General features: G+C 39.7%; 1 protein-coding gene across 1 annotated transcript in view; it reads left to right on the top strand.

Moving 5' to 3' along the window:
- The window catches only part of ST8SIA1 (ST8 alpha-N-acetyl-neuraminide alpha-2,8-sialyltransferase 1), a 144,946-nt gene extending 125,555 nt beyond the window's left edge, over positions 1 to 19,391 (top strand). Inside the window, exon 6 of the mRNA XM_019611649.2 lies at positions 17,163 to 19,391. Coding sequence (XP_019467194.2) covers positions 17,163 to 17,649 — 487 coding nt within the window. The 3' untranslated portion in view covers positions 17,650 to 19,391. The remainder of the gene's footprint in view (positions 1 to 17,162) is intronic.

Below are 19,391 nucleotides of genomic sequence, written 5' to 3'. Positions count from 1 at the left end.
AGCACTGAGAAGACTGAGGGGCAATCTTATTGCTGCTTATAAATGCACAATGGAAGAGTCAAATGGGTGTGGCCAGTCTTCATTCAGTGGTTCCCAGTGAGAGAACAAGGGGCAATGGGCACAAAATGGAACGTGGGATGTTCCATCTGAACACGAGGAAAAACTTTTTAATGTGTGGATTACAGAGCAGTGGAAGAGGCTGTCCAGAGAGGCTGTAGGGAGTGATGTCTCCTTCCCTGGACATATTCAGAGCCCATCTGAACGCTGTCCTGTGAAACCTACTGCGGATAACCTGTTTTTGCAGGGAATTTGAGTGTGCTGGTCTCTATAGTGGTCCCTTCCAACCTGTTCTGTAAATGACAGTGAATTTGTCTCTTTAATCTTATCTGTCTAATTTATACTTCACTGACGACTGCGACACACTTTTTTCAAATATGGAAATAATGTAAATAACAGATTGAATGCTTAGAATTATTATGGCACTGAAATATCAGTATTTTCCTGAAAGTAAATGCAAGAGGGCGTTGTTCCAATAATGTATGTGTTAAGGTACTCTTCGCTACCAGATTTCTTTTTAATTTTGGGTTAACTGTAAGTTCTCAAGGCTGATGTTTGCGAAATGTAAATAGGGACCTTTTTATTGCATATTATGATGTTTAGACCCCTGGAAGTTTTATGAAATATCACTATATACTTTGAAGGTAAAAACTTGCATAACCTTTTTTTTTACCACAAGTTTGAATTTTGCAATCCTACAATTCTATTGTCATTATTAGTTTTCAAACACAACAGAAAATATTTATAGTGAGCTTTTCATGTGAAGGCTTGGGGCTCCTGTGCTATCATATATGTATATATCACAAAATAAAGCATGCCATGAAACTGCAAAATGTTGTGGAAGAAAACTGAGGGTTTTTTTATGACTCAGGGCAGCAAACCAGGTGGTGATTACTTGAGTTTCCCAAAGGAAATGAAATGTAGGAAGTGAACAATCAGGATATTTTAGGTCAGAGAATGTACGTATATGGAAATTTGTAAGCATGTGAAAACATGCGGAGCTATACTCAACATAAATGTAAAACAAAACTCTCGACAGTGCACAGACTGTGTTATAAATGATATTTTATACAATACTCTGTCACCTTCTGTTGCAGTGGGGAATATTTTGCTGTGATATTTTCTGTCCTGCCAAGGGTCCTTCCAGCTTGAGTGGGACTGGGCTCTGCCCCTTCCTCAGCCTTTGGTGACCTTCTCCTGTTTGTTTCCTGCAGGCATTATCTGGAGCATAAATTTTACTACCAGTTCAGCTGTGAACCTGGCAGGAAAGCAAAGTGGTGCACAGCATTTGGCTGCCTCAGAAAGTCTGTTTATGTGCTGTACCCACACACGATCACAAACCTTTTACCAGTATGAGGACTTACAGCAGCAACATATTTGCTTTTTATTCCTCTATCACACTCTGTGCTGGCTTTTTTAGGCATCACTAAGACCCACACTGGTTGTTCCTGGCTAGCGAAGTTACAGCAACTAAAGACAGGTCCTCTGGCTGACTCCCTGTGCTACAGGAAACTCCCAGTTGTAATCCCGGAGCCTGTGACAGTGGCAAATTACGGCTTTTTTCTCATTCCTATTGCTCTGCACTGGTGTGTTTCTCTTATTTGAAGTGCCTTAGAGATAAACCTACACTGGTAAATAAAAGAGGACTAAGGACTAATCCATGATTTCAATATCAAGCAGCACAGTGCACAGGCTGGTTTACAGGGTCATCAGCTCAGCAGTGTGTTTGTCTTGGAAAGAACTAGCTGGAGTATCTGGAATAGAGCTAACATCACTAAGCTATGTGAACAATCAGGAATCCAGTACTTTTTCTTGCTTTGGGGTCATTTTTAATTTAACAGAGATGATGAATTTCTGAACACTCTAGAACAGTACATTTAGATATGACTGTATATAACTGTCCTCTTACAAACAAGATTTGCACAAGTTCCTGGTGTTCTTTTGGGTATGTGAATGTCTAGAACAAGAATGAGATTTTTTGTTTAGAAAAATCTAAACAAAGTGTTGAGAGAAAACTGATTGCTCCATCTATACTGAGCAATTTTTTTTTCTGTGTCTCTATTGTGAATAGTGGGTTTATTCATAGATTTTGACGTGCAAGCTACAAGAGTCTTTTTAAGATCATCTGTAAGCATTTTTTGTATATCAAATATCAGGTTAGAGGCAATAAGATACTGGCAGTGGCCTTGATTTCTTATGCTTCTTATGTAGCATCTGACAGTTGTAGCATTTGGTTATTTATTACAGGTCTTAAGGTCATTACAAGACATCAGAAAACATTTCTGGGCTGTTCGAAGTTTCTATTGAGCCTTCTGAAGCCAGCATCTCTTAAGGTGCTGACAAGTGGACATCCACTCCAACAAACTCCTGCTGCTCACTGGCATCTCAGCTCTGCAGAATGTCCTCAGCAGATCACTGTCCCAGATACAGCAGAAGCTGTATACTGAGGTGATCCCTCCACTCCTTTGTTCCTCAGCCCTTGTACCCTGGGTGCTGGGGAAATTTGTACATGTTACTACATCCAAAAGAGTTGTACACAAACAATTTCAGCTAGATCATGCTGAAAGAGATACCCCTGCTGGACTATCCCAAGAGACATGGTGGTTAGTATACTGTAGCTGAACTAGGTCAGACATATGCCTTACACATACCTCTAGTACTTCTTGATTCTGAGAAGAATAACCAGAAGACTAGCTGACATGTATTGCCTGAACTATTTTTTCCAACTGCTTTCTAGGCAGCAATTCATTAGGCAAATAATTATGCCCTAGAACAAAAGTGTTTCTGCTTTTGAATCCATACTCCTAGATCTGCTGAGCAGAAAACGGAACTGGGTATAGCTGCTGGAACTGAGTACAAGACCTTTCTGTCAGAGCATTCATGCAGTGTGCTGTCATCTTTCTTGTCACTTCATGCTTGAATATGGTTGCTGCCATCCCTCTTTTCTCCTGGTATATTAAACAACCACGGTTCAGGAATGCAAGTGATTATGCTAAATTAATTGTCTCCATACCCTTGTGTATCCAGATATTATCATTGATTTTAGTTGAATGTTCACAGCATGCTTCTTGAATAATGCAATGTACTGGTGGTTTTTGAAACGTTAAATATCTGGCATATGATATCATGAAGAAATCTATAATAAAAAATCAGTTTATATCCATTGAAATCTGAGAACTTGTGTCAATTTAAAGCATCAAAAAGCATCCTCATATTCCTACCTTTCTGAGATTTTTTTCAAAGTAGAGAAATCTTTCCAAATGTGATATTCCTCAGGTTGTTCTTTTTAAAAAAAGAAATGCAGATGTAGGGGAAGGTGGAAGAAATGTTCTGATTTTTCTAATGACCTAAACCAGTTTGAGGAGAAGTTGTTGATATTACAAGCAAAGTGCTAGATTGCTGTAACACATCAGTTTCCTGACCAGTTTGACAAGGCAGAGCAACACTGCATACTGTAACTTATTAGAATTGTAGCAATCAGAGGAGGGAAATTTGGCCTTGAGGCAAATTCAGAAAAAATAAGTTGCTTGTTGAAAAGTGTATTAGTTCTTCAAGTCATTATCTGGATAAAGAGAGCTTCAGCAATAGCTCCCAAGTTCTTCTCATCAGCATACAAGGTATTCTGGCAGACATTGGTAAAACAAAAAGCTAAATTCCACCAGTTGTGTTTCTTCGGCTCCTTTGAGAGTATCTTTCTGAGCTTCTAGGGATATAAAGATCTAGTAACTGGTGAATGGTTTTCACCTTAGAGGAATGTAATCGCATTTTCACCATTCCTCGAGTTGGGATTTATGGTTGTGGCTGTCCTTTGTCCCATGTTAATTATGGTTAACCCCATATTCTTCAGAGCCACTGTCATGTCTGACATTTAAAGCTACTTTTAAACCTCCAGTCTAGCCCTATCTGAAAAATGCTGTGGCCTTATCAAATGGATGTCATTATGGTATGCTGTCTTCGTGTCTCTGCACTGTGTGTGGATCCCAGACCATACCTTCTTCTTCATTCCAAAATACCCTTTAACCTGGTTGTCAGGTCCAAACCTAAAGGTTTTTCATATATTGTGTTACTGTTGCTTCACAGAGGCAAACCATTAATGAATAGCTTTTGTTTTTGCTTGATCATAGAATAATGCTTTAAAATAAGGGCTTCATCATTGTTTACATCCTTGTTTATTGTGTTTATTGTAATCACATAAAGTATGTGGAAGTCATTTATTATTAATCTGATCATCAAAAGTCCTTGGGTAGAATTTCTATTGTAATTCAGTAATAATTACTCTGAGCATTAAAGGAAAGGAGCTTAGTCTTTGTGCTGTTTGAATCTGAAAAGAATCACCTTAATTTTGTAGAAAGTCAAACTTTTCTCCTTAATCATTTGAATGTGAACATCTATAACAGCCAATGTTCCCTGGGTTTCACAGAGAAAAGCTAGCTCAGAGGAGGACATAAAAACCACATATGTGGTTTCACATATAACGCTTGTTGGGAAGGTGCTTACTTTGTTCTCTGTAACTCATACAGTGTCAGTGGGACCCTTCAGTCTAATTCCTGTCATGGCACTGTTTTGATAACTTCATGAAGGGAATTATAGAATCATAGAATCATAGAATGGCCCAGGTGGAAGAGGACCATAATGACCATAATGTAGTTTCAAGCCCCCTGCTATGTGCAGGGTCGCCAACCAGCAGACCAGGCTGCCCAGAGCCACATCCAGCCTGGCCTTGAATGCCTCCAGGGATGGGGCATCCACAGCCTCCTTGGGCAACCTGCTCCAGTGTGTCACCACTCTGTGTGAAAAACTTCCTCCTAATATCTAACCTAAACCTCCCCTGTTTCAGTTTAAAATCATTCCCCCTTGTCCTATCACTATCCACCCTTGTGAACAGCTGTTCCCTCTCCTGTTTATATGCTCCCTTCAGGTAATGGAAAGCTACAATGAGGTCTTCCCAGAACCTTCTCTTGTCCAACCTAACCAAGCCCAGTTCCCTCAACCTTTCTTCATAGAAGAGGTGCTCCAGCCCTCTGATTTTTGGAATTGATGAGAAGACCTGAATCAAATTAAAAGAAACAAAACTGAGGCTGGCTGTCTGCCTTTTTTTTTCTTCTACTTTTTCTGACTAAAACTTTCAGATAATATAGTTTAAGTTTTCCCCAGGCAATCTGCAAAATCAGGCTGACTGATTTCAGCTGAATGACATATAGCTTGGTTCAGAAAACTGCCCAAGGAAGATTGTCCTATTTTATGTGAGAGGCAGTCATCTCATTCATTGAAGTTAGTCACTGAAGTATTAGGTCCAAGTTCTGTTTCTTTTTCTGTTGGAAAGGACTTAAATGTCTATCCATCATCTAGTAGTAGAAGTCCTAACCACCAAGAAAGGGTATGAGAAGGCAGTACAAACTCTGACTTATGTTAAACAAGAGGCATAGCACTTACAGGTGTGAGACAAAAGAACACAGATTTCATTTACAAAGCTACTCGTGTATTAGATAGTATCAATACCATTGATATCTTTCTGACATTTGAAAACTATGAGTACTAGTGAGTTGAGTGTCTTGCTCCACTTTTCTCCACAAGTAAATACAGTACTCAGGGACTGAACAAGCCTTACAGAAATATTACCCCAGTCCTAGAAAACATTTATTTCCTGCTACCTTAAAAGAAAAGACGCTGTGTCTCATTTGAGTGAAGTTAATGAGGAGAAAAGGTTGAAGGAATTCCAGCACTTTCAAAAATACGGAAACAGTTGAAGAGATTTGCAAAAGCTCCAGCATGTTTCAGCTATATGTACTGTACTTCTGTTGTTGTTGCAAGTCTTCTAGTCATAGCAATTTACATTGAGTACAGGCTGTACTATGACTTGAAGAGAAACCTTAGCAGTTTAATCATGTTGCAAAGGAATTTAAGCAGCATTCTCAGCATTAAATACCGTGCATCCTGGAAATATATCTGGATGATACACTCAAAATTGTGGACTTTCTTATGGGCACCATACTGGAAGCACAATGTTAGAATCTGTCAAGCCTTAAGAAAAGGTAAAACAGAGAAAGGGGAAATTACTGGAAACAGATAAACATCCTACCAAAAACTGAAGTTGTTTCCAAACAAAGGAAAATGAAATCATTATAGTTTCTGGCTGATTTAATGTCAAATGTGTGTGTATGTATGTGTGTGGCAGACAGAAAAATTTTCCAATAATATGATAATATGTGTATGCTCAATTGATTTTAGAATCATAGAATCTCCCAAGTTGGAGGAGTCCCATAAGGATCATCAAGTCCAACTTTTGGCTCCACACAGAACCACCCAAAAATCAGACAATCTGAGAGTACTGTCCAGATGTTTCTTGAAATCTGGCAGCTCAGGAGTGTGACCACTGCCCTGTAGAGCCTGTTCCAGTGCCTGACCACTCTCTCAGTGAAGAACACTTTCCTTATATCTGGCCTTCTCCGGCACAGCTTCGTGCTGTTCCCTTGGGTTCTACTGTTGTTCACAAGAGAGAGAAAATCAACTCCTGACCATCCTCTCCTCCTTGTGAAGAAACAGTAGGCCACGATGAGGTCTCCCCTCGGTCTCCTCTTCTCTAGGCTGAACAAAGCAAGGACTTCAGCTGCTCCTCATATGTTTTCCCCTCTAGACCCTTCACCATCTTTTGGACACTCTCTAATAGCTTTCTGTCCTTTCTGTACTGTAGTGCCCCAAACTGCACACAGTACTAGAGGTGAGGACTCACCAGTGCTGTGTAGAGTGGGACAGTCACTTCCTTCAGTCTTTTAGTAATGCCGTCCTTAATGCAACCCAAGATGTGGTTGACCTTCCTGGCTGCCTGGGCACACTGTTGACTCATGTTCAACTTGCTATTGACCAAGACCCCCAGATCACTTTTTGGGAAGCTTCACTCCAGCATCTCATCCCCTAGACTGTAAGTATAGCCAGGATGCCAGGATTGCCCCTTCCAAGTGCAGAATCTGACACTCTTGTTTAAATTCATGTGATTGATGATTGCTCAACTTTATAATTTGTCTAGATCTGTCTGCAAGATCTCTCCACCTTGAACAGAGTCAACAGCTCTTCCTGATCTAGTATCATTGGGAAACTTGCTCAGTACACCTTCTAGTCCTACATCCAAGTCATTTATGAAAACATTAAAAAGAACTGTCCCTAAATGGAGCCCTGGGAAACTCTGCTAGTAACTGGCTGCCAGCCTGATGTAACTCCATTTAATGTAATCCTTGGGGCTCGACCCATCATCCAACTTTTCATCCATCTCATTATGTCTAGCCGTATGCTGGATGTTTTAGTTCAGAAGAATACTGTGAGAAACAGTATAGAAAGCTTTTACTTTTTTATAGAAATCCAAAAGATAACATCAACTGACTTCCTTGATCAATTAGATAGGTGACCTTGTCATAAAAGGAAATTAAATTAGTTAAACAGGACCGTCCCCTCATGAACCCATGTTTGCTGTGACCAGTGACTGCATTGTCTTTCAGGCACTTTTCAGTAACTTCCAGAATAGTTTTCTCCATATTTTTTACCAGACACTGAAGTGAGAATTACAGATCTGTTATTACCAGGGTCTTCTTTCTTGCCCTTCTTGAAAATTGGAACAATATTTGCTAGCTTTCAGTCAAGTGGGACTTCTCCAGATTCCCCAGAACATTGAAAAATAATTGAGAGAGGTCTTGTGTTAACATCAGTGAGCTCTCTGAGTACCCTGGGATAAATCCAATCAGACCCCAAGGACTTATACGCATCCAGGTAGAGCAGCAAATCCAATTAAACCATCAGGTAAAAAAAAAGTGCTCAGAGAAAACAGGGCCATTGCAGACAAGCTGTATGAATTATTTGCACCTGTACTTACTGTGGAAGAAACTGAGGACATTCCCTGTGCCACTGGGGAGATTCAGTAGGCTGAAACTGAGCCTACTGTGAACATAATTGACAGGACTGGACTCATCTATGAATATGGAAGGAACAGGAGTGTGTGTTTCTTCACTTAAAACTGCGTTGATACTTGAAGATGGGGAGGTGTCAAATAGAGGACTGATGTTTAAAAACAATTTAAGCTAAAATTGTTCAAGTAGGTCTGTAAGCCTGATATCAAATTGGTAGACACTGTATTTTAAGATACTACTGACAAACACCTGGATATACTCTTGTGGAGAATCAGCAATGTTGTAAAACTTCTAGAGTTCTTTGAATAGATCATGAAATATGTGCATAAGAGTGCTGTAATGGCTATAGCCATTAGATAAAGTCTGTTTGAATTTTCAAGAGGCTTTTCACAAAGGAATCAGGACAATTATGTCATAAGAGAGAAGGAACTGGGTGAAATATTTGGTTGAAAGGATGCAGGGAATAGGACATTAAGCAAATACTTGAAAGCAACTCCCTGGGATTACTACACAGACAAACTACTCACGTATCATAAAATCTTTTGAACAGAAAATGCATGGATGTGGACAGAGTTCAAATATACTTGTTGTGTTCCTGCCCTTCCTCCTGTGTCCGTGTATGAGTTGCAGAGCGAAGGGTAGGCACTTTCAAAGATCTACTGAGCAGTGAGTCAAATCTCAAACATGATCTGTTAGAAGTCTTGAGAAACACCTGCCAGTCCTTCCAGGCATAACTGAACACCACCAGAATTATTGAGAAATGTTGCTGTGAATTGACATTATATGAAAGTGAAGTCTTCAGAAAGTACATTCTGAAAATCCATTTAAATTAGTGACTTCAAGGTCTAGCAACATCTGCAGTTCTGGCTTGAATTTTCCTTATTAATTTCCAGGGATTTTAGTGATGGCATGGACTCTTGTGCTAAGGTCTTGAAGGGACATCCTTGACTGTTAAAATGCCAATGTTTTTTTCTCTCTTCTGTCTTTTCAGCTTCTTGCCTGGCATCCACTAATCTAAATGCTCCAAAGCAATTTTTCGCCTGATTATAAGCAGAAGTGGTGACAGCTGAGGCTGTATAGAGGGAGAAGCTAATAAAGGAAATACAGAGATCATTTTTCACAGGTTTTAGAATTTTGTAAATTGTTTTTACCCCATTTTAAATATTGTAGATTCACCGCATGTTTCTGTAGACTACGAACAATTTTTTTGTTATGAAACTTTTAGAAAACAACATTCTTTAACATAGATTTGTACTCCAGCTGTGGACCATGGGACATGATCTCTGGGACCACCAGTGATCCATATGCTATAATTTAACTTTTTTGGGTATTCATATACTTTAAGAAAGAAACAAAGAAAGAAAGCAGACCTGTTTTAGCTACAATTATTGTTGTAACGCCTATCAAAGCATTTATTCCTTTAAATTGTTTCTCTTTAGTCTACAGTTTATGTTGCACAGGACATCTTTAAGAAGAAAACAGCTTAATTCAAACTTTTGTGCTTTTCTCCTTGAAAAGAACAAAAGAGGTTGAAGGGAAGATATAGTTGAATGTCAACTTCACAGATCTATGCAAATTATTAATATGCTAAGGAAGTGATGAAAAACACTTAGTAAACAGTCAAGTATACTAGCCAGAAAGTGTCCTCCCCTATAAATTAGTCTTCCATGGCTGAAAACTTTTCAGTATGTTTTATATTTGGGTTACAGAACATTTAAGGCCAGAATTAATAGATAGAAAAGCTTTAATGTTAGTAACATTTGTTGCAGTGCCATAACAGGTGGCAATGTCTTGTGATTCATATCTGGACAATATTCAAAACCTAGTTCAAAAACCTAGAATTGGAGGAGATACAGTACTGTTCTTTTTCCGTTTGGATGTTTTGGATTCCGAAAACAGAGTGGTTTGCTTTAGAGAACACAGGTTAATCAAGAGGAAATCTTCTGAAGACTCTATGTTCAACACTTTTATTGAGTAATCCTAAGATCTCTTTGGATCTATATCAGGAGGAAACGAAAATGATCAGGCCGAATTTATTCTTAAGGAACTTAAGGGAGAGATAGAAGAAATGATTTTACTCTAGGATGTGGGTTTTCTTGGATTTCTGATTTCCATAAAAATTTGAGGAAATGTGTGATCTGATGACTTTTCTTCTTACAGACCCAGTCTGCATGCAATCCAGTAAAATTGAATACTAAAGATATCAGGATAAGTTCTGTAATGGTTTTTTTTTCTTGTTGGTTCACATTTCATTGTTTTTCTTATCTTCCAGACTTTCATCTGTAAATGCTGTGAAATATTCAGCAGATTTATAAATACTAGGCAGTAATTTCTTTTTGACAATGCATGTAGTTTACAGTCATGCTGTTCTGCCTATCCTTTTATATTATTTCCTCTTCTCTGTGACTTTAGTCGCCACAATCTTCAAAGAGTCAAACTAAGACGAGCAGCTCATCTTTTGAAAGCTAAGATTCAAACTGTCAGGCAACAGAATGGATTGATGTTTAGCTCTACCGATTTTGGAAGGAGGTATTTATAAGCACATTCTAATTCGAGCTGGGAGAATAAGGATCACACACAGTCCCAAAATACCAGTGAACACTGATTTTAATGTTTCATTTCTGTAGTGTATAGAGCACCTCAATGTTCCATTGAAAAACAGAGTCAGCTTTCTTTTGGCACTATATATAGTATTCCCAGCATGACAGTGTAGAAGTGGAAATGGGTGGATGTTTAAAAAAAAACCCTAATTAATACAGAATCCAATCATAAGATGATCTTGCATCTTCAAAGGGATTAGAGTCTATCTCTGCAATGTCTGACTGGACTATAAGTACATCAGAGTATTCTGAAGGTCATTGGGTAAGAATAGCATAGAATTAAGAAACAGCCTGGCTGACAAAGATGTAATCACAAGCACTGCACAGTATGTTTCCTTGATTTGGGGGCTTTGGAGCTGACAGTGGGTGTGAATATAATCTCTAACCTGGGAAAAGCTATTAAAAATGTATATAGGAGAATCGGGCTAATTTGCTCATATTTAATCTTTGGAACCAGAGATGAGAGTAAACCGTAAGATTTTTGAAGTTGGAAACCACTGTCCATAAAGAAAGAGGAGGCAGCGTGGAGTCTCAGTGAACTGCAAGGTGTATGTAAATGTTGAGCTAAAGTGAGTGTTGGGAGAGAGGAGCATCTCCCCTGATAGGCTGAATGGAAGATATGCTGCCTTTGCATCCATAGTGGGCAGTCAGGTTGGGGAAAGAGGAAAGAAAATGGAAAGGAGAAGATGGGGATAGTATCACCCCACTCAGTGAGGTGATTCTACTGCTTGTGGAGGGACCCACAATGAGAACAGGGGTGAGTTCCTCTTGCTTTAGTTGTTTGATACAAGAACTAGATGAAACACTGGGAATCCACCACAGAAATAAAAGCCTTCTGCATTGATGGACAATATTTGGCATCTCTAATTTTACTGATTTAATTGATCGGTCTTTGTGATTAATCACATTATTTTATACCTTTTCTAACTGCTCTGAAGTGCGTTGCATGCCTGATTTTTTTTGTTTTGCTTCAGGCTTTGAGCAGACTTCCAGAGAGACCAGAGTTGGCTTTGCCATTTACTTCAATGGGATTGTAATTCAATCTTGAATAAGGTAGCTTTCCCTAAGTTAAGTAAACAAAGGCTATGTAGTTGGAAAACTTGGGATAAAACAAGAAAGGAGACGAATTTATAGCACATTAGGTGCTTGTTTCTGAATCCCTGTGTGGACAAGTAGAATAGCCGACCTTGCACCTAATGCATGCTGGAAGTGCCAACATGGAGAGTAAGTGCATGGAAACCATGGTGCTCTTAACTCAGACACAGCCCGTGTTTTAGTGACATTGGCTACACAAGCCCCAGATTGGGTGTATAGTCAAGAAGTGTCCCATATGAGCAAGTGTGTAGGGCATTAATGAGTGCACCCTTTTTTGAAAGCACAAAAGTAATCAGAACTGAGTGCAGTGAAATCCTGGGTCACAGAAGTGAAGGATCAAATGTGTGACTGCAAGCTGACTTGTGACCCAGCTGTAAGTGCATGTAAACAACTGCAGCAAATTGCTTAATCATTCTTGGCTAATGCTGACATCAAACTATCTACAACATTTTTGTGAGGTTGTCTCCTTGCTGTAAGGACAAATGCACAAGTATTTATATGCCTTCTGCTCTATTCCCCTGACATCTATTTGTCTTAATTTCAAAATAATACTCTCAACCTTTTTTTTTCTTTTCTTTTTGAGAAGTCAGCTTTCAATTAATCCAGAATGCTGAACTTGTGACTTTGCAGATGGCAGTGCAGTAAGTGACTGATATATCTTCATAGGCATGAGATAGTGGCTCTCAGGGGAGATCGAAAGGAAACTGAGATGCAAGAAAAAGCTCCCGTTATTAGCTGTCAGTGGATTAGCTTACTATCTCTGCAGCAAGTTCTTTGTGGTTGCAGGAAATCATCTCTTAGTATGAGAGAGCAATCCTGTCCCAAGTATCTGCTAGAGAGCATCAGCAGGAACATTAAGAAACAGGTTAAAAATAAACAAACAAAAAAATCCAAACCACTTAATGCTCTTAAGTCTTTGATTGTGCTGTTAACAGTGAACTGGCTCTGAAAATTTTCTCTTGGATGCACCATTCTGTCTGAGAAAGTATCCACAGCATCTGAGGGAATCCTACAGCTGGTAAAAAGGAATTTGTTTCTCTGGTATCTGTGCAGCTGTGCCTACATGTGCCTGTTGAAAGTCATGCTTTTTAAGTTGATCTGTCATATGAACCTGACAGCAAAAATGTGTTACTGAGGATTTCATGCGCTTGCTGGCCTCTAATGAATACAGCGGCAGTGAAGCACCCAGGCTGAGCAGGCTGTGCGATCTGCTTTCAGCAGCCTTCACAGCATCACCACCTCTCCAAGCTGCTGTCAAGCTGCCAGGACACATAACTGCCAATTACTGAGCAGCTCCTGTCTTCTTCAGGTGCTATTCAGGGCTTGGGAGATTCCAGCTCCAGTTTTATCTGAATGCTGGCAGCCTGCCATGCATTTGTATGAGCTTGACTGCAGAGGTCAGAGCAATTTCATGCTTCTCGCTGAGAGCCGAGGTGTTGTCAAAGATGTGCTCTTGCACAAGAGATTGGATCATTTGGTAGGTTTATTTTGAAGCCCCATGATTGCAGAGGAGCTGTATATACTGAATACTGAATGTTCAAAACATGTAAGGCAAGCAGACACGGATGCACCGGAAAAAGTCCAGTGGAGGGCCACCAAGATGATGAAGAGTCTGGAGCACCTCTCATGTGTGAAGAGGCTGAAAGAGCTGGGCCTGTTCAGAGGAGGAGGCTCAAGGGGATCTTAACAATGCATACAAACACCTGAAGGGAGAATGCAATGAAGATGGAGACAGAACTCTTCTCAGCAGTTCCCAATGCCAGATACCAGAGGCAATGGGCACAAACTGGACATGGGCCTGGGCACACTGCTCTGGAAGTTGCAGCATGAGCAGGGGTTGGAGCAGATGGGCAGAAATGGGCAGATGGGCAGAGATATCTAGCAACCTCAGTCCTTCTGCAAGTCTGTAAAGCACTAACTAGGAACATGTGGCTCCTTATTTGTTATCTAGGCAAGGATTTAGCACAAAGGGAGATGTTTGTGTGTTCATTTGAATGCAAGGACTGTACCAGGATGGCAGCATTCCTGCCAGTACAAGCAGAAAGGAGCCATATCAGCACACTCATGCATGTGCTGCTGAGCTTATCAGCTACAAAGGGAAAGACCTTCTGGTCTCTCTGTTCTCTTTGTCTGATGAGAAGGATGTGACATTGTATCCCAAAAGCCAGTGCTGGGGTGGGATTGCCTGCAGGGCTCACTATCTACGTTGGTTGTTAAAGGAAAGTATACACTTGAGCTTCAAGTAAAGTATATTGACACTTGTTGATGCATACAATTTGTCCCCAGATTTTTCAATCTCTAACCATTCTATGAAAAGTCAGAAAGCTGGACAAGTCACCTATTTGTACAAATGGGTGTTTGTTTGTTTCTAATAATTCCCTTCATGAGGAGCGCAAGATGGGAGCAGCTTTTTGGCTGTTTCAGGTCATCAGGCGAGCCATAATCTGCATGTTTTATGCTTCTGCATGAGCTCCTGGCCACCTGTGTCATGTCCATCTGTTGACCTGGGCGCAAAGTCTACTGACATGGCTATACAGATAACTTTTTTTTTTCAGGAAGTGATGTTAATGGACAAATCTTTGCAGTTTGCAGTTACATGAAAAATGCCATCCATTCTACATGAAGTCCCTCTATTGACCATTATCATAGCAGTGTCATTTACTTCTTATTACTTCTAAAGCATTTTGGGAGATTCATGTAGAATAAATGTAAATGTGTTGTGGTAATGATGGTGTATGAATATTCAGGGACAATCCTTGTCCCGCTATGATTATATCTGAGCATTTTAAGTGTATTCAGCTTAAAGCTGCACAATGCTTTTCTGTGAATAGTAAATTTGCTGAAGAATGAAGCTTTAGAATAACCACATCTATTTTCCATGTGAGGTGATTGTTGTGAGTCAGCTGTAAGTGGGAAAGGATGTGGTAAAACTGGCTTCCAGGACTGACATGGCTATATGTGTATTCCTCTCCACCACTGCGAAGGCAGCTGAAGCTGTGTGCTCAAGTTCCTCGTGATGTGAAAGGAAGCTTGAGCCCCTCCCAGAGGGTGCCTCATATTGAGAAGAGTGCAATATGCTTAAAGCCTGTTCTACCTTTCATAAACTATTAGAGAATTTTTAGGATAGGGTCTGAAGACTCCAACGCATAGGTGAATATTGAATATTGAGTTTATTTTCCCCCTCAGTGACTGAGTTTCCTGATGAAAATGGAAGAACTTTCTTAGGATGGAGCCAACTCCCATACCTGACAGGTTGTCCTGTTGCTCTTTAGGGAGAGAATAGCAAAGCTGTTTGGGGGAACACTTACTTACAGGTCTGAGAAGTCCCATAGGTGGTGTGTAGGACAATGAATTTCTGCCAGGGTACATTGGCCTTTGCTGGCCCTCTACATCCAACTGTGTCTTTGTTCTTTCTACAGAAAAGAGTGCCAAATGCAATGTTATGAAATTATTTTTTTGCTTCATATGTTCAAGTTGGATAAATTTCTTTCTTGGATGACAGGGGCTTTGTCTCCATTAGTTACTCCACACAGAAAGACCAGAACTGCAGAGTCAAACAGTGATGAACAACCATGCAGATCTCAGGGGTTTTGCTTTGGAACAGCTTTACTTTAATCCCACCAGGACATGTTGAAAGAAACTTGTGGCAAATCAGGAAACCAAATATTGCATTTTGAAAGTGTCAGCAAAATCTTTTAAATTATTACTAATATTTTCTTCTACCAGAAGAAAGACTCCAAAGAATCTGACATATTCATGAGATACTTCTATGTTGCTGAAGTTCTATTTTTTTGTTGGCAGTTGTATCAGATGAAATTTTAGCTGATGCTTCTTGAGATCTTCTGACATCCTATTCAAACCCATATATCTTGCTGTGTGTGTGATTTTTACCAAAGGGGTTTTTATATGAAATTAACTCAGACCATACAAAAAAGGTGTTCTTATACCTATCTCTCTACCCGTGCCAAAGAAAAGAAAATATCCACTGCCAGTGTCTCAGTTTTCTCATCCTGACTCTGCTGTGTGATTATGAAATCAGTTGTGACACATACACATGTCTCAGTCACAAGAAACTGAGAAACAGGAGGCAATAACAAGATGAGAAAGTCATTCAAGAGCTGAGAAAAAAATTAGGGATCATGTTTGGGAGAGCATCCCAGCTGCTAAGCAGGAGACGCCAGTAAGGCTTATGCAGAAGTACCATGGATTTTCCTCGCCTACTTGCTGAAGTTTATGGACACTGGCATGTTGAAAAGGCAGGGAGGATCTACTGGTGCTCTGAAGGCTGCAGTGACTCTGGAAAGGGAGCAGATAGTCAAGGGTGCATCATAGTGATTTTCTCATGCAGAAATATCACCTGGTACAGCCCACAATCCAGAACAATAAGTTCTCCTGTTTCTTAACAAGTTTGTGTTTTAGGTATTGGATTTTACTAGTCACTCTGGCTGACATCTCTGTCAGTTACACCCAATGGAGCATATTCAGGAAACTTTATTATTTTTCTGGTATGTGCTTTGTATAGTGTTAAACATCACTGAAGGTGCTGGTATGTGTGAACTGCCTACAGCTTCCTGCCAGATGTCTCATTCATCTTGGCATGCCAAAAGTATATGGGAAGGAAAGGTTATATTCTTGCTAAAGTACTGTTTTTGAAGTAGTATTTAAGTCTAAAATCAGGAATAATGTAGATATCAGTAAGCAGCTATTGGCTAACTAAAGAAGTTGTAACCTGATGTAGATTTTGTAGCAATAGCTAAATAAACTATAAAAGCAGAGAAATAACGTGGATCTATACAATGCCTTCCTCAACTAGTCTGTCTTCTAACTTGCACATTACAAATATTTACACCTACTTGCTGTGTAACTCCTACCTTCTTAAACATTGTCCCTGAGTGTCATTTGGTGCCTGCTGCTATATTTTTGTGGTGCCACTTATCCTAAAGAATTCTCTGAGATTTTTCTCAAGTTGAGAATAAATGGCTATGGTATCATAATCTAATGGAAATATAAATCTCTATGCAGGCATAATAAAAGCAAATCTTATAAGTCTTAAAATTTTTATAAGGCCAGAATTTCTATTTGATTATTGCTTAGTATTGCTTGTTCAACATGTAACTTGGATTCTTTTTTAGTACACCTTCAGGAAATGAGAACAACAACACAGACTTCAAAATTTAGTTTAAAGATTTCTATGCCTGAAAATATAAAGAAAAATGTCACTAAAACAATCAATTATTTATAATAAATTATTAGTGTTCATTCAGGGTTTGTGAGGAGATGAAATCAGAAACATTTTATGCTTTGGAGCTAGCAGGATACCAGATGGTTTTTAACTGTCTGTTCAGGTTCTTCGTTTTAGAAGAGACACTCAGAAAGTTGTCAGGATTTTCTCTAGGCTCTGGAAAGGTGTGCAAATCAGTTGCAAATCCGTGTGTGAATAACACTTGTAGGTGGATTTTGAAATGAGTGGAAAAATGTTTGTATGACCAACAGACTTTTCTCTCTCATTTTACAGATTCCAGAATCTGCTTTGGTCTCGAAAAGCATTTGTGGAGAGCGTGAAGGTGTATAATCACAGTTACATCTATATGCCGGCCTTCTCAATGAAGACAGGGACGGGCCCCTCCCTGCGTGTCTATTACACCCTGAAGGACTTCGGTGCCAAGCAGGCGGTGCTTTTCGCCAACCCCAATTTCCTGCGTGACATTGGCAAGTTCTGGAAGAGCAAAGGTATCCATGCCAAACGACTTTCCACAGGACTTTTCCTAGTCAGTGCTGCCCTTGGTCTCTGTGAAGAAGTAACGATTTATGGCTTCTGGCCGTTCTCAGTGGACCTGCATGGGAAGTTTATTAGCCACCATTACTATGACAATGTCTTGCCCGATTCCGGATTCCATGCCATGCCGGAGGAATTTCTACAGCTCTGGTTCCTTCATAAAAGTGGTGTACTGAGAATGCAGCTAGAACAGTGTGAGGACCCTTTAACCCAGTCTTCTGCCTAAGGATCGTAGCAGTCGGTTTGGGAGATCCACTAGTTTTTAATTTCCATGCTCTCCTACAGAGAGTTCTGATCTTCTGTTGATTCTTTTTAAAGGGAAAATAATCATGGATCTGCATGGACCGTAAAATGCTGCTTGAAAGCCAAATGGAATATGTCCTTAATGTATGTTTTATGGAACTGCGGTGGGGGAAAAAAACCTCTCCATCAAGTCCATTCAGCAGTAATGTGAAAATAATGTTAGAAGCAACTCCAATTAACTTTCTGGGTGACGTTTTTAAATGACCGATGTAAAAAGGGCATTAAGGCTCGGAGAGAAATGGGGCCACCCAAAAGCTTTTGCTGACAGTGCCAAATATGACTGTCTGTTCAAAAATCCATTTCATTCCAGATTGGCACCTCATATAACTCTCTTTTCTTTTTTCTCTCTTTTTTTCCTTCCCTTATGTGTGTGCTTGTGTGTAGTGGTAAGGGGTATAGAGAAAAGTGTGTGTGTTGTTGACTTTCTTTGTTTCTTCTTTTCCATTTTTTGTTTTCCAATGGAAGAAAGGGGGAAGGTGTGAAAGCCTGAGGAGCTGAGTACCATCAACTCCTAAGACTTGTGAATGTGAAGGGTGCTAAGAATCTGGTAGAAGAATGTATTGGGAATGCCCTGCTACTGAATATGGATGGACCTACCTGTTTGTAGGTTTTGTCAGGATAGTTTGGTCATTGCACTTATGTTTATATTAACGCTATCTTATGGGCAACAGCTGGTTAAGGTAAATTGGCTTGAAGATAAAAATTGTGGTACAAAAACAAAAGTGAAGTGCAACCAGGTTTTAACTGACCAGCTGCAAAATTTCCACAGTGACTTTGGTAGCAGGGATTGTTCCTTTCTTGTTGTGCTGTTTTGCCTTTGGGATTAGTTCCGTGTTCATTTGGACTCCAGATGTTCAGTGACTATCAAGGGGATTTGAGGTGCTCAGTGAAATGCAGAATGAGATTCTTCATGTGCTTATAACAGAAAAACTGCAGAAATGAATGTGTCATTCAAAATGAGTTGAAACTTTGAAAATCCTTTCTCTTTGTGCTACTAGCTCCTCTTTTTGGATTGTAACATTAGCCTTAAAGACTTGTACTTCTGTTGCAAGATTGTCTCTGGTTAAAGAGAGTCTGAAAAGTAAAACAGCCTTTGGGAGCACTGAAAAACAACACAGCCAGCAAGAAAACAAAACAAAACAAAGCAAACAAACAAACAACAACAACAAAAAAAAAACACCAGAAAAGGCAGGCACTTACGTAATGCAGCCTTTCTCTTTGCAATCAGAGAATTATGTAAGCGTGCAAATTGCACTGCGGCTGCTCCGGTCAGTGCAGTGCCTAAAGGACTGTTTTATTTTTAGGTATTACTTGGACAGCAGATGATCCTATTGCCATGTAAATGAGAAATCCTTTTGTTTGCTTTGTTTTAACACTGTAGGACAGGAAGAGAATACCTACTTGGTCCAGAGTGCAATTTCAGCTGCAAGATGCTATCACTGTTAACTTTATAATCCAAAATAATGTTCTCCTACTTCTATCGTTAGTAGCTGAAATTCTAGTCAAAATGTTGAAACAACAAAACTGCTGTCAGGTTTCCACAACAATTTCCTGTGCTACCTGTTCTAGCTCCAAAGTGCTAGTATTTTGGGGCATGTGTCCTATCATATGTTGGCAACCTCTCTCTTTGTAGACTACAAGCTGCAAGTTATATAGATATAATTA

This window comes from Meleagris gallopavo, chromosome 1 (genome assembly GCF_000146605.3).
Source record: "Meleagris gallopavo isolate NT-WF06-2002-E0010 breed Aviagen turkey brand Nicholas breeding stock chromosome 1, Turkey_5.1, whole genome shotgun sequence".
NCBI lineage: Eukaryota > Metazoa > Chordata > Aves > Galliformes > Phasianidae > Meleagris > Meleagris gallopavo.
Note: the sequence above shows the minus strand (reverse complement) of the source record. Positions and strands in the feature narration are given on the sequence as shown.